At 41.6% G+C, this 12,602-nt stretch overlaps 1 protein-coding gene across 6 annotated transcripts in view; it reads right to left on the minus strand.

Moving 5' to 3' along the window:
• The window catches only part of plekhg5b (pleckstrin homology domain containing, family G (with RhoGef domain) member 5b), a gene marked incomplete at both ends in the record, with an annotated part of 75,769 nt that overhangs the window by 9,028 nt on the left and 54,139 nt on the right, over window positions 1-12,602 (minus strand). For all 6 annotated transcript variants that reach the window (XM_083920700.1, XM_083920698.1, XM_083920701.1 and 3 more), the window contains 2 exons: window positions 168-335; window positions 2,121-2,312. In XM_083920700.1, the coding sequence (XP_083776826.1) occupies window positions 168-335; window positions 2,121-2,312 (360 nt within the window). The remainder of the gene's footprint in view (window positions 1-167; window positions 336-2,120; window positions 2,313-12,602) is intronic.

Genomic DNA, 12,602 nt, shown 5'->3' on the forward strand with positions numbered 1-12,602 from the left:
AATTCTAATGTATAACCAATATAAATTCACTTTCACGCATTAAGCAACATTATATTGCTTTCTGTTTTTGCTTTATTCGCTGTTTTTCCCAGAGGTTTTCAGTTGATTTCAGTTTCTGGTCAGTGTATTAGTGAGCAGCCACACCCCGGCCTGTGTGTGCGCTGTACCTCTGAGTTGTCCAGTAGCGTCTGCCAGCTGTCCTCCAGGACCAGGTTGGTCTCCTTCTCCTCCTCCCAGGAGTCCTGGTGGAAGGAGAGCTGCAGCGGTACCTTGGGCAGCCCGAACAACATGTAGGAGTGGAGTTTACTCTGGAGCTGCTCCAGACGGTCCGCCTCCTGAGACGAGACAAGAGCGATTATATTAAAACATGCCTAATGACTTTGAACAAGGTTAACGTCACGACAACGAGGAGAGATGCGAAAGTAACCGTCCATTTCTGTCCTTTGTGTGTTGATTTATTGTTACACTCAAACTGTAAGTAGATGAGTCCAAACATTAGCATATAAATCCGGTCCTTACTGGCGCCTTAATTCTACAATCCAACAGGAGCTTCTATTCAGGCCTTTGTTCAGTCGGAGCGGCCTTATGTAGTTATGAAAATGAGCTCTGTGCATTGAGACCACTTTAACAATAGAGGACTAGGGAGTGGGGGGCAGAAGCTACAGCATGGAGGGGGTTGGGGGGGTGGAGCAGTGGTTTATGGGTCATGAAATCTTAATAGTGAGAAATTGTACAACAGATTTAGGAGTAAAGTGATCAGAGATGCATTGTTTCAGAGTTTTGTGAAAGGAGGGACTGACAATATCGAGGGTGCAAGAGGTCCAGGTCCTGGTGCAGGATCTCTGGCCCTGAAGGGGTTAAAGGGGGACGTTCGGGGTGAATAGAGACGAGACAGGCGGTGACAGGTGACTGACAGATACTGTCTCTATCTGACATCTGCTTCTGTGCAGGATGTGACCTCAGGAGGGGAGAGACAAGGGCAGTGTGTATCATTTATTAGAATGAGAGTTGACTTTTATTGTTGAAGTTAAAGGAAAGGTTTGACATGTTGCTTTTGTGTCGTGATTAAATCATATATTGAGATATCGTGATACACAATTAAGTCGTCTAAATTGATAATATGAAGCACACACTAACTCAGGAGCTTACAAACTAGGTTTTAGCATTACCATGTGGTTATGTCATACAAACTATTTTTGTAATTCCCAGAAAACATGCTATATTGTGATATACTCTGTATCGTGAAATATGAAGTTATTTAAATCAAGAAAAGATTTTGGCCATATCATCCAGCACCAAGCTTAACTAATTACTTAAATGGAAAATCATAATGCAGCCAACATTTCTTTTATATATATATAAAGGGGAAATGTGCGTCAAAGTACCATTTTAAATTAAACCTTGTGGTGCTGCAGAAATGTACTGTACCCATCATACTCTACAGACTGTGTTCGGTGCAGATCCACGCAGAAATCGCATCATTATTTGAATGTTTTTCTTTTTCATATTTGCAAAAATCACACTCTTCCAAATCAACTACCTCAAATTTAAGACGATTTGTTATTTTAAAGTTTTTCAGGGAAAATGAGAATAATGATGTCAAATTTATCATTCCCTCTAATATTGCAAATCATGTTGCAATAACATTTTTCTTAAAATACTTCAGCCCTACTTAGACAGCTAAGATGCTCGTCTAAGTGAACCAACTGCTGGCAAAAGAAGAAAGGTCTCAGTCTAACTCTCTGCCTATAAAGCAGATTTCCCCCCCAAAAAGCTATTCCCTTAAGATTTTATTTTTTTGTGAGCAAGCAGAGTTTTTAAATTCAAGAAAAAAACCCTTGGATAGACTTGAGGGAGGCTTTTCCTCCACCTACTCATTTCCAGAGGAAAGAATGTGAGCCAACAACACGAGACTCTGAAGGGAAATTACCTCACCGGGGCTCGGGGGACATGGCCTTCTGACCTCCTCCCACTGCTGTTCGCTACTGTTTTGTTTGCTTTTTAATGTTGTTTTTTTAAAGCAGAGACTGGGAAACAAACCTGCCCCTGCAGCTTTAAAGAGAAAGTGCTGCGCTTTGCTTTAAAGCAGCCGCTTCCATCTCATGTCTGATCATTGTTACCTTGCCGAAGGACCCTGCTCCAGCGCTGGAGCTGAAGAAGCCACTGAAGCGGCTGGCGGCGCGGTTCTTCCAGCTGTCGGGACCGGCCCCGATGCCGGGCAGAGAGCCACCGATCTGTCCCAGAGCCTCCGGGGTCGGAATATTCGACTCTCCCAGGAACTCTGTCATGTTCTTCCTCCGTCGCGCCTGACCCTGCGAGGACACAGAGAAACATTTGCACAGTGTGTAAGGAACAATGAAAGGACACAGAACAGAAAATGAAAGACATGGCATGAGTAATTTTGTCACCTCGAGGGCAAGGACAAAAGTTTCCAGTCAGACGGATGGAAAGAGACAATGAAGGAAAGAGAGAAATATACAAGGACAGGACAAACAGGAAATCAGAGGGGAATTCTGTGCGAGGGATGACATCAGCAGGACCGTTAGGGCTAAGCTAATGATCAGACACAAACAGGAGAAGGGAAGGACTGCCACTTCCTCGCCGTGAATGCTCATTACATCACAAGAAGCGGGCGGGAGGTTGTTCCATAAGAACAGACGGCCCGAGTCTGCCCATTGTTCCCCCCTCCATTGTTACGCTGTCAGCAGGCCCTGCCGCGCACCCTCACTCATGCAATCTCTGTCCACTTTACGAGCACCAGCAAAGCAAACAAACAGGGGCCACCTCAGTATCTGAGGAAGCAGTTGTTTTTGCCGTTAAGGGTGAAGAATCTGCTGGCGGGGAGTCGTTGAGTGTCAGCCCACTGACCCCCCTTTAAGCGCAGTGACAAGGAACTTACATTCCAGGACACTGACACCGTTCCTGAAAGTGACCGCTCATTCCAGCGACATTCTTTCACAACACGACACACAAACACTTATGTCTAACGCCGCTACCCTGTCGGGTGTCACAGACTCAAGGGTGCATCAGTACTATACAATAAAAGTAAAAAAGACATCATGACATCTTTCTTAACTACCACTGCACTGATTTAGCATTGTACTCCTGTAACACTGTCGGACTTGTCGTTATGTGCATTTTAAAGTAGAGCTTCTACCCCAATATCAGTTATTTATATCGTATTAACAAGATGCATGTATTTTTATTCAGCTGTCAGATGAAAGATCTCTTTCAAAAGAAAGACCTGAAGCAGTGATATGAAGAGTTTCAAAATAAAAGCACAGGGAAAAAACATGAAAATCATTAAAGCATTTGCAGACAGACACCAAACATTTCAACTTGGTTTCATTCAGTGTCACTATGTTTTGAAGATTTACTGTATCATGGTATAGCAGGCTTTCTGGTCATTCAATAAAGAAATAGATATATGATATCCATTCCATTGAAAGATGATAAATTATCAGATTGACTTATCGTCCTGCTCTATCTTAAAGCACAGCGCTATTACCCACAATGCAACTCAACCGCTGATAGTATGGATGGATATTCAGGTGTGCTATGCTAACAGCGGCTACTGCAGCCTGGAAACGGATATCGACCGGAAACCAAAATATAGATGGAAATATTTTTCATCTCGAAATATATGCAGGAGTTTGCAGTATTTTTTAACTGCCCTCCTCTCTGACTGCACCTATCATCTCAACCAATCAGAATGTGGTTCAGAGCCTGGCAGGTGAAACCCGGGGCAAAGTCTGCTCACTGCTGCTGGCAAAAGCTTACCACAATTATGACTGCATTATTGCTGTAAGCATATGGTAATAACTTCACTATTAATCCCACTCAGGTTGGACATTAGGAAGTTAATAGAGCATTTAGTGAGAAAATCAAACTGTCACAGCGAGGGGGAAAAAAACAAGACGGTCGAGCTTTGAATAAATGGAGATAAACTGTACGAACAAGCAGACTGGATAAAAAAACTACTGAGGTTGTGCATCTACTAGAAGTAAACAACTTCCATTACACTTCAGATAAAGACTTATCAAAGTATACACGTCTGTGGCATGTTTATGTAACACACTGAAATGTAAATATTATGAACAGCTCTGGTCAAATTGTTCTGCATTGAGCAGGTTCCCATTTAAGGAAGAACATGCCAAGACCTTTGTGAAACTACTCAACTAGAGGTTACATAACAAGAGTAAATCTATGTGTGTGTGTGTGTGTGTGTGTGTGTGTGGGGGGGGGGGGGGGGTTACAGGTTTTCAAACAGCTTTCAGTCCTTTTATCTTTTTTTAAATGATGACCACAGAGGAGAGTAACTAACTGCAAATAGGAATGTTGGCTTAGGAACAAAAAGTGAAGGGGAAATGGGACAAATTTAAAGTGAAAGGAAAGATAGCCTGGACCCATTTAGGGATTTTTTTTTCTTTTGAGGGGTAAAATCTGGGCCAACTGGCCGTGGACACAGGTGTCAGGAAGTGTTCAGTGTCCGTGGACAAACGGGGAAAAGCCTTGACCCTGAGCTCCTGGCAGCCCGGCTAGTTTAACGTTCGGCCAAGAGCCGGCTTTGACTTCTACAGATATAAAACGGACGTGATAAAAGGACAGAAGGGGCAGAGATCAGAGCTCTAAGACACTGCTGGACAACATGGCCCAAATCTTCTAACCCAGTACAGATCATCTCCATCATTTTATACATCACATTTTCTGGTAACTCAATAAGTAAATAAATAACGTAGAACATGATCAAATTTAAGACCCTGCTGATTGCTTTCAGGGCTCTTAATGGTCACACCCCATTCTGTATCACAGACACGACAAATTTCTCTTGTGTGCCCCATGATCACGACTTAACCTCAAAGGCGACCGAGTTTTTGCAGCTGCTGCCCCACGACTGTGAAACCAGTAGAAGTTTGATGTCACACGTATTCCTTCCATCTCTGTTTTAAAATCAAAGCTAAAGACACATTTTTAATCACTGGCCTTTTTTTTTATCATGTCTGACATTCAGTATTTGTGCATGGCTGTTTATTGGTGGCTTGTATTTCTTTTACATTTTGATGTTCTTCATACAGAACCTTTGTGCAGCACTTTGGTTTAAATGTGCTCAAGACATTGACTTTACTTACAGCATGAAAAACAAGGTAAAGCCTATTCGTATAAACTCCTGTGTGAATTGAATACGTAACAGACTCTCACACACTGCTGCAGCATATCACATGAGTAAGAACCTGACAAACTTCAAAATAAACACAGCGTAGTTCAGCATAGAAGAGAGCAAACATCTTGAACATCACTTTAACAAGCAAGCAGTTTGTCAAAGACAAAGACGAGGCCAGGAAGTTGTAATTAAAACGGACACAGGGAACAGTTTCCCACCACATTAACAGTGCTCACCATTGAAGCCAGAGGCATGTCAAAGGTAACAAAAACCATCCTAATCCTTCAATTGGATTCATGGATCGCAGCCCATTCTGGAACCAGCTGCTGCTCTCCCTCAACTTCTAGCCTCCTCTCTCTCTCTCTCTCTCTCTCTCTCTCTCCGTCCCTCCACATCCACTGTGAAAAACGCACATCCACGCCGTCCAGGGCTTCAGACGCCGAATCAGAGAGTCAGAGTTTAGAGCGACAACTGTTAACACACCGCCACGTTTTTCGTGTTAATATTCCCCCATCCAGAGACTTGTGTTGAATCTCATTAGGTCTGGAAGCGTCCCGTTCCGGCTGACAGGGTCCGGGATGTGGGTGCGTCTGGCGGCTGCGTCCTGCCGTGCCCGACAGCAGCTTCTCTTTGAACCGGGGACGTGTCTCTGTCCTGTCCTGCTGTCTAAACAGTCAGCGGTTGCATTTCACACAGACACTGGCCTGAAGTCATAGCAACCAGGAGGATCCTGCCTCATTGTGTGTCGGGGCAGGAAAGAGGAGGCAGGGCCGGGCTGATCTGAATATTTGGAGGTGGAGTCAGGGTGACAGCTTGTAGGGAGCTCCCTGGTGCTCTTCAGGTCACTCTCCGCAAATAAACCACTCACTACTTATGCAGGATTAGTCTTCCCCTTCGAGCAGTTACCTGAATAAAACCCCAGTAAATGACAGAGTGACTGTAAACATACTGGGGTGCTTCATTCTTTACTCCCGTGTGAAGTTGCTCCTCTATTCTTTGTGCTATCTCAAATCACTGTTTTTGCCCGGAGACCTTTTAACAATGCCGAGCGAGCTGGCCAAAACAGGGAACAAGAAATGCCCCGATAATGACCCAACGGGAAATTCCCTTTGTTTACTCGCATGTTTCAACACATTTAATAAGCTGCTTATCCACCCACCCCCCACAGATAAGCACGAGCTGCAGAAATGTTTGAAGACTTCACTCAATGTGAAACTACATAGTGAAGAAATGAACTATTTTGATAATACTAGTCCTGTTCATCTTTGTGAACTGGATAACTATGAGTTTTGGAGTGTTTTTTATTGAACTTGGCTTCAACTATGTCCTCATTATTTACTTTATCATCTCAATGGTCTCTGTTTTAACTTTCACTTGTATATTTGATCACATGCTATCTTTTCTTTTTATCTTAAATTGCATTGTTTATTTGCCCTGGTTTCAATGTGTGGCACTTTAAAGATGGAAAGTTCTCTCTAAATAAAGTTTATCATGATTATTATTTGACAGAATAACCAGGGAGTCTTTAGCTCAAAGAGAGACAGAACAGAAACCCCCTATACACAAACATTTGATGGTGCACACAATACTAAGCTATTAAAATAATAATTATTGACTTGCTCATATATATTCCTAAATCATACATGTGAGAGGCACAGTGAATCCTTAAACTGGACTTTTGAATGGGTGCTTTAGTGTCCACCTCACCTGTTAACACCCTTTCCAGACATTTTTAGATCTCATTAGCACTTTGACTCCTAATCGGATACATCAGCAAGACACTTTAACCTACATTTACTATATATATATATATATATATATATATATATATATATATATATATATATATAGGTGTCCTTCGTGTGACTTTATCAAGCAGCTGTCAGTCGGTGGGTCAACGGTTGTCTTATTCAGATGAAGTCAAATATAAATAAACTGAACAGAATCCAACTAAACCTCCACACAATGATTTAACTGATGCAAACTTTAGTGCACAAACCTCCTTGGCAGAAATGTACATATTAACATTTCATTAACATGCAATACCTCACAAAATAGGGTTTAAGACTTTTTAAACCCCTTAATGATGTTCAATTAATTATCGACTTAATACTTTCTAAGACCCTGCAGACACCCTATCGATGTTGTGTAGCTTGTATTTATTTTTAGACCCATTTTAATTTACCAAATTTAGAAATGAACAAAAGTTAACAGCTAATTTGGTGGCCCCAAAGCAGATTTGTATATAAAAAAAAATTCTAGCCATTCTAATCAACGTCCATTATATTTCTGTGAGTAATAACTCTTTATCCGAAGCAAATACACAGTTCTAGCTCTCTGTCGTGTCTGTCTAACTAATTATATTTACAAGGTTTCTCTTGGGCCTCCTGTGTCAACAGGAGCAGCCAGATCTGGAGCTCTCTTTGTCACAAAGCTTCTCGCTCTACTCTGGGGACTGCGACTCCAGCAGTAACGATATCAAGCCTTGTGCCCCCCCCCCCCCCTTACAGCCTTATCTTATCGCTGTGGTGCTTTGTGGGTTAACCTTGGCCTGGAGGGGAGAAAATCTTTAAAAAAGGGAAGGATTGTATTAAAATAAGTGGTGACAAAGAAAGAGCAAAGAGGCCACCCCCTCACTTCTCTCTGCCCCCCCTGCTACTACCTTTATGTTAGTCCACTGATAACAACTCCCCTTGATCAGGCGGGTTGATTAACGATGGGAAAACAGCGTGACACTGACCTTCCTGAGAGCCTGAACACACAGACGCGCGCGCACACACACACACGTTCAAAACCAGGAAATAGAAACTAAAATAAAAAAACCCCGGCTGGTTCAACACACGCTGCATGTTTCAAGGCTGTTTCAGTCCCACAACGGTGACACAAACAGACACTTTCAGCCTGAGGTAAGACGTGAGAGTTGTCACAACAATGCTTTTTTCTATCAGGGAACCCCCCCGAATCATAAAGACATCCCAGCAGTCACAGTCACACCCAATACACACATCACACACACAAACACACAACGCATTTTAACTCCAGCAGAGCAGATGAGATCAATGAAAACACAACAAGGGATGGTGGTCGATTAAGTCAAACATTAAACAGTTTAGGGACACTACTAATGGATGAATTGCTCATTAATTAACGGTTTAGTATGTACAATGTCATAGGCATTATAATAGACAAAGACAACAGTGAATATAATTGCCCACAGCACAGGGTGACGTCGTTAAATGTGTTTTTCTGTGACCAACAGACCAAAACTAAAATATATATTTAGTTTAGTATTGTGTGTGTTGACAAAAAAGTCTCATATAGGAGAAGCTAGAACCAACCAATGTTAAAATGTTTTAAAAACAGAGTATTATAAACAACAAAGCGAAAAGATTATGGCTCAAAATAACCAAAAAATAGTTGCAGATTAACTTTTTTTTCACTAATCTTTGCAGCTCTAAAACATCTTATTGCCGCTGCCAACAGAAGCAGCAAGAAATGCAGCTTTATGAAACTCCATCAGTGTTTGTGCTGCACACGCACGGCTCAGCAAAACGTCTCACCTGACAGTCAGTCGGTGTTGCTTTGGTGTCAGGAAGAGGTGACTCGGGAATCTCAGAGTCCACATGCAGCAGGTCCCAGCTGCGCCAGGATGACAGACGACCAAAACGAACCATTTCCTTCCACACGCACGCAATAAAAAAAATCCCCCAAAACCTCTTGATTAAAAGAAAAGGTCTGAGTAAAACAAAAGAGGTCCAAGAGTCAGGAAGAAGAATCCATTTCTAGGAAATCCAGAGCAGAGCGAAGAAGCATTGCAGACACTGTGTACCGCAGGCCAACGGTCACACACATCAAACCATAAAAAAGGTGTGTGTTCACCCTGCAGTAATCTTCACCTTTAGGCATGAAGGGAAGTTCTTTGTCTCCACACACACACACACACACACACACACACACACACACACACACACACACACACACACACACACACACACACACACACACACACACACACACACACACACACACACACACACACACACACACACACACACACACACACACACACACACACACACACACACACACACACACACACACACACACACACACACACACACACACACACACACACTAGCTCCTCCCACACCATGTGGGGAATGAAATAATAGTCTCCCAGCACTTCATATAATTAGTTTAATTAGAGCGTGTGTTAAAAAAACACAAGTCATTTTAACTCTCAGACTGAACAAGCTGCATTCAGCAATTAGAGACGTGTGGAATGATTCTAATATTAGATTAGAACAATAATACTTGTGTAAAAGCCTGAACGACCCTTTAACCCTGTATGTAAGATATGAAATGTCCCAAAAAAATCATCATGTTCCCCAAATTGAGTGACAAAGAAATATGTGAAAATAGTAGATTTTTTTGCATTATGAAATAAATGTTTTTTTTTAAATTAATCGATTAAATATCCATTAAAAACATCAATAACAGTGTTACAGAGTTCGAGGTAAATGTCTTCAAATGTCGTGTTTTGTCCGACCAACAACAATATTAAATAAATAAAATTATAGAATATTCAGTCAACAATAATATAAAACTGAGTCATGCAACAAAAAGCTGGAATCGGAGAATACGATGCATTTTTTCTTGAAAAATTATACATTTATTGAAAATGGTTGCCGCCTCATTTCGCAAATACACATTTCTTTTTTTAATTATGTTATTTTTGATTCTGCCCGATTATCTCAAAACACAATCCTAAATCTGTTAAATCATCCTTCTTTTTTTAAGTATAAGTGGATGTAATTTTGTATTTCTTCCATATAATCAGAATTGAGCATTAACTGACTCTTCTTCAGCTCAGTAGAGAAGAACTGAAGTAGAAAATAGATGTAGCTTCATTCTCTCCACTTTCTTGATTGAACAGAAGAATCCTCTCATCCTTACACTGAATGCACACTTGAAATAAAGAGTCAACAGAGACCATATCAAGTCTATCAGACACTTCTCACTCTATTAACAAACTATACTGACTGGTGTGTGCAACACCTCCTGTTTCAGCTCAGTGACAGCAGCTGATTCAACCTTTGTCATTCAAAGTGGCTCTGTGTTAATTGTCCCCATTGTGAGGCATCAGAGAGGCCCAACAGAGAGAGGAGAGGTGTGATGGTCCCCTCCACACATTAACATCCACAGTTGCGTAATGATGAGCGGGGAAAACATTCTGTATGACACACTTTTTAAAAAGGAGGAAATAAATAATGACAATTGATTCTCGCCCAACGTCTTTCGCCTTCCTCAACAAAGCACACCGAGTGCATTGTATGAGAGTTCCATGAATACAATGTCATTTCAAACAGACTTCAATCCCTCAGTGGTGAATGTGTGGCGCTTTGTTTAGGCTTCAGTACACTAACCGGAAGAACTAACCAGTTGAATGTGGACCCACTATTAAGCCACAGTATGGTACCTTTAAACCGTATGTATCCCCTAAAAACTTTGGTTTCCACTGCAGATAGTACTCTTAAAAGTGGGTTGTTACCGGATGGTAAGAGCCACGTCCACCACATCAGTAGCCTGTTATGATTGATAGGTTTTCATGCATTACTTGCATGTGCGATGGAATTGGTGAAAAGCCACATGCCGAGAAACAAGCAAAGAAACAGCTTCGTTGCTCACTGCTTCTTTACGCTCTCGCTCTATTTCCTCTTCACAGACGACGCGAAGGAATGGAGGACAATCGGCTGACTGCAGGGTTCCTAGCTCCACTCTTAGCTATCGAATCAGTGTGCTAGGTCCAGAGGGGACAGGACGCAGCGGTACCATCCACAAGTTTTGACAATGGAACATCTTCAGGGCCCTGAAGACTTTCTGAAGCTTTGGTTATCAGACAGTATTTGAGTCCTAACAACATGATCTACCTCTCCCGTCTGTCATATTATTATTATTATATAACAAACTCCTTCAGCCTGAGGCCAAACCACGAGGCTCTGCTGTTTTTGTGTGAACTACAGCAATTCATCATTATTTTTCAATTCATCAATTCAGCATTAGATTAGAGGACAGACAATACTAATAAGGGTAAAACAAACTTTACTAATTCATATCATTATGAAACTTCCACAGCTGATAACTGATATTAAGATTATTCTTTGTATTACAAGTTTTGTGAAATTTTAAGATTAAAAATGCAAATGAAGCATTATTTAATGTTAACTATTGGTGAATTTAAGAGAAATCTCCAGACACAAACAGACAAAATGTAGTAAAATAAACACAGGAATGTGTACAGTATGTTGGTTGTTTTCTTTACATCAGTCTACATAAAGACGTGCTAAGGACATAGAAAAGCCTTAAATGTTGCCTGTGGACACATTTCAGTTAGTATTGAGGTCTAGAATAGACTATATAAGATCTGCCGTGATGGAGCAGTGCATTATGGGATGCCTGAGCACTGACACACACATGTGGAGTACCCATTACTTGACATTCTCTCCCTGTGAAAGCCAAAACCGTCCAACTGCAAACTGTAATGTGATCTCTGGGTGAAATAAGTTAAAAGACTCTTTCATTGGTTTTTATGTCTTTGACTTGATTCAGAGACAGAGCGGCAGCAGAGCTGGCCCGCCACTTCACTCTTGTATTCCTCGTGTTATGGCAACTGAGTGTTGTATAAAAAGCGTGGGATCAATGGTCTGTAAATGCTTACTGAATCAAAGGTCCCAGACGAGTTATCTTTATGATGACTGTAAAAGTTGCTGTTTCTGTTCTCTGGAAGAGGAAACACAAGCGCCTGCCTGACACACTGTTACTGTAACAGCAGCTATTTTGTAAGTCCCCTGTGCACAATGTTTCATTTTTGCTCCAACCACACATCATTTTCATGTTAATATGGACCAAAAACATCCTGACCCTGAGAAGAAATGACTCCGACGTAACAGACAGGTGACATGAGCCACAGTGTGAACAGTAGGGGGATCCCAACTTTCACATTTTAGTTCAGTTTCTATTGACGCTGAAGCAAACCATGATTCCTGGATTTGATCCACCTACTGTAAAACACCGGACGTTGTCATAAATGTGTTTTTTTAATTGCACACTGAGCAACGCGGGTTAAAAGTTGAACTATGTTTTTGATCAGTTGATACACAGCTGATGTTATAAAAAGGGGTCAGGGCGCTTTGTGGGAACTATCAGCGAGGTTGGAATGCATCTTTGACCAATCAGAAGGCTTGGACCGAGGCTCCCCCGTTGTAAAATAATCAATCTGGATCATCAAAGCTCTCTGCAGCCTATCACAACGCATGCCAGAGCCTATAAAATGTAACATGCACGCAATAATAAACCCGAAAAACCCTCATTTCAACAAAAGAGTAACTCTCTGGAGAAAAGGACAGGACTTGGCTGCGTTTCCTCTCAAGCCCGGCACAAG

This window comes from Echiichthys vipera (genome assembly GCF_963691815.1).
Source record: "Echiichthys vipera genome assembly, chromosome: 9".
Lineage (NCBI taxonomy): Eukaryota > Metazoa > Chordata > Actinopteri > Perciformes > Trachinidae > Echiichthys > Echiichthys vipera.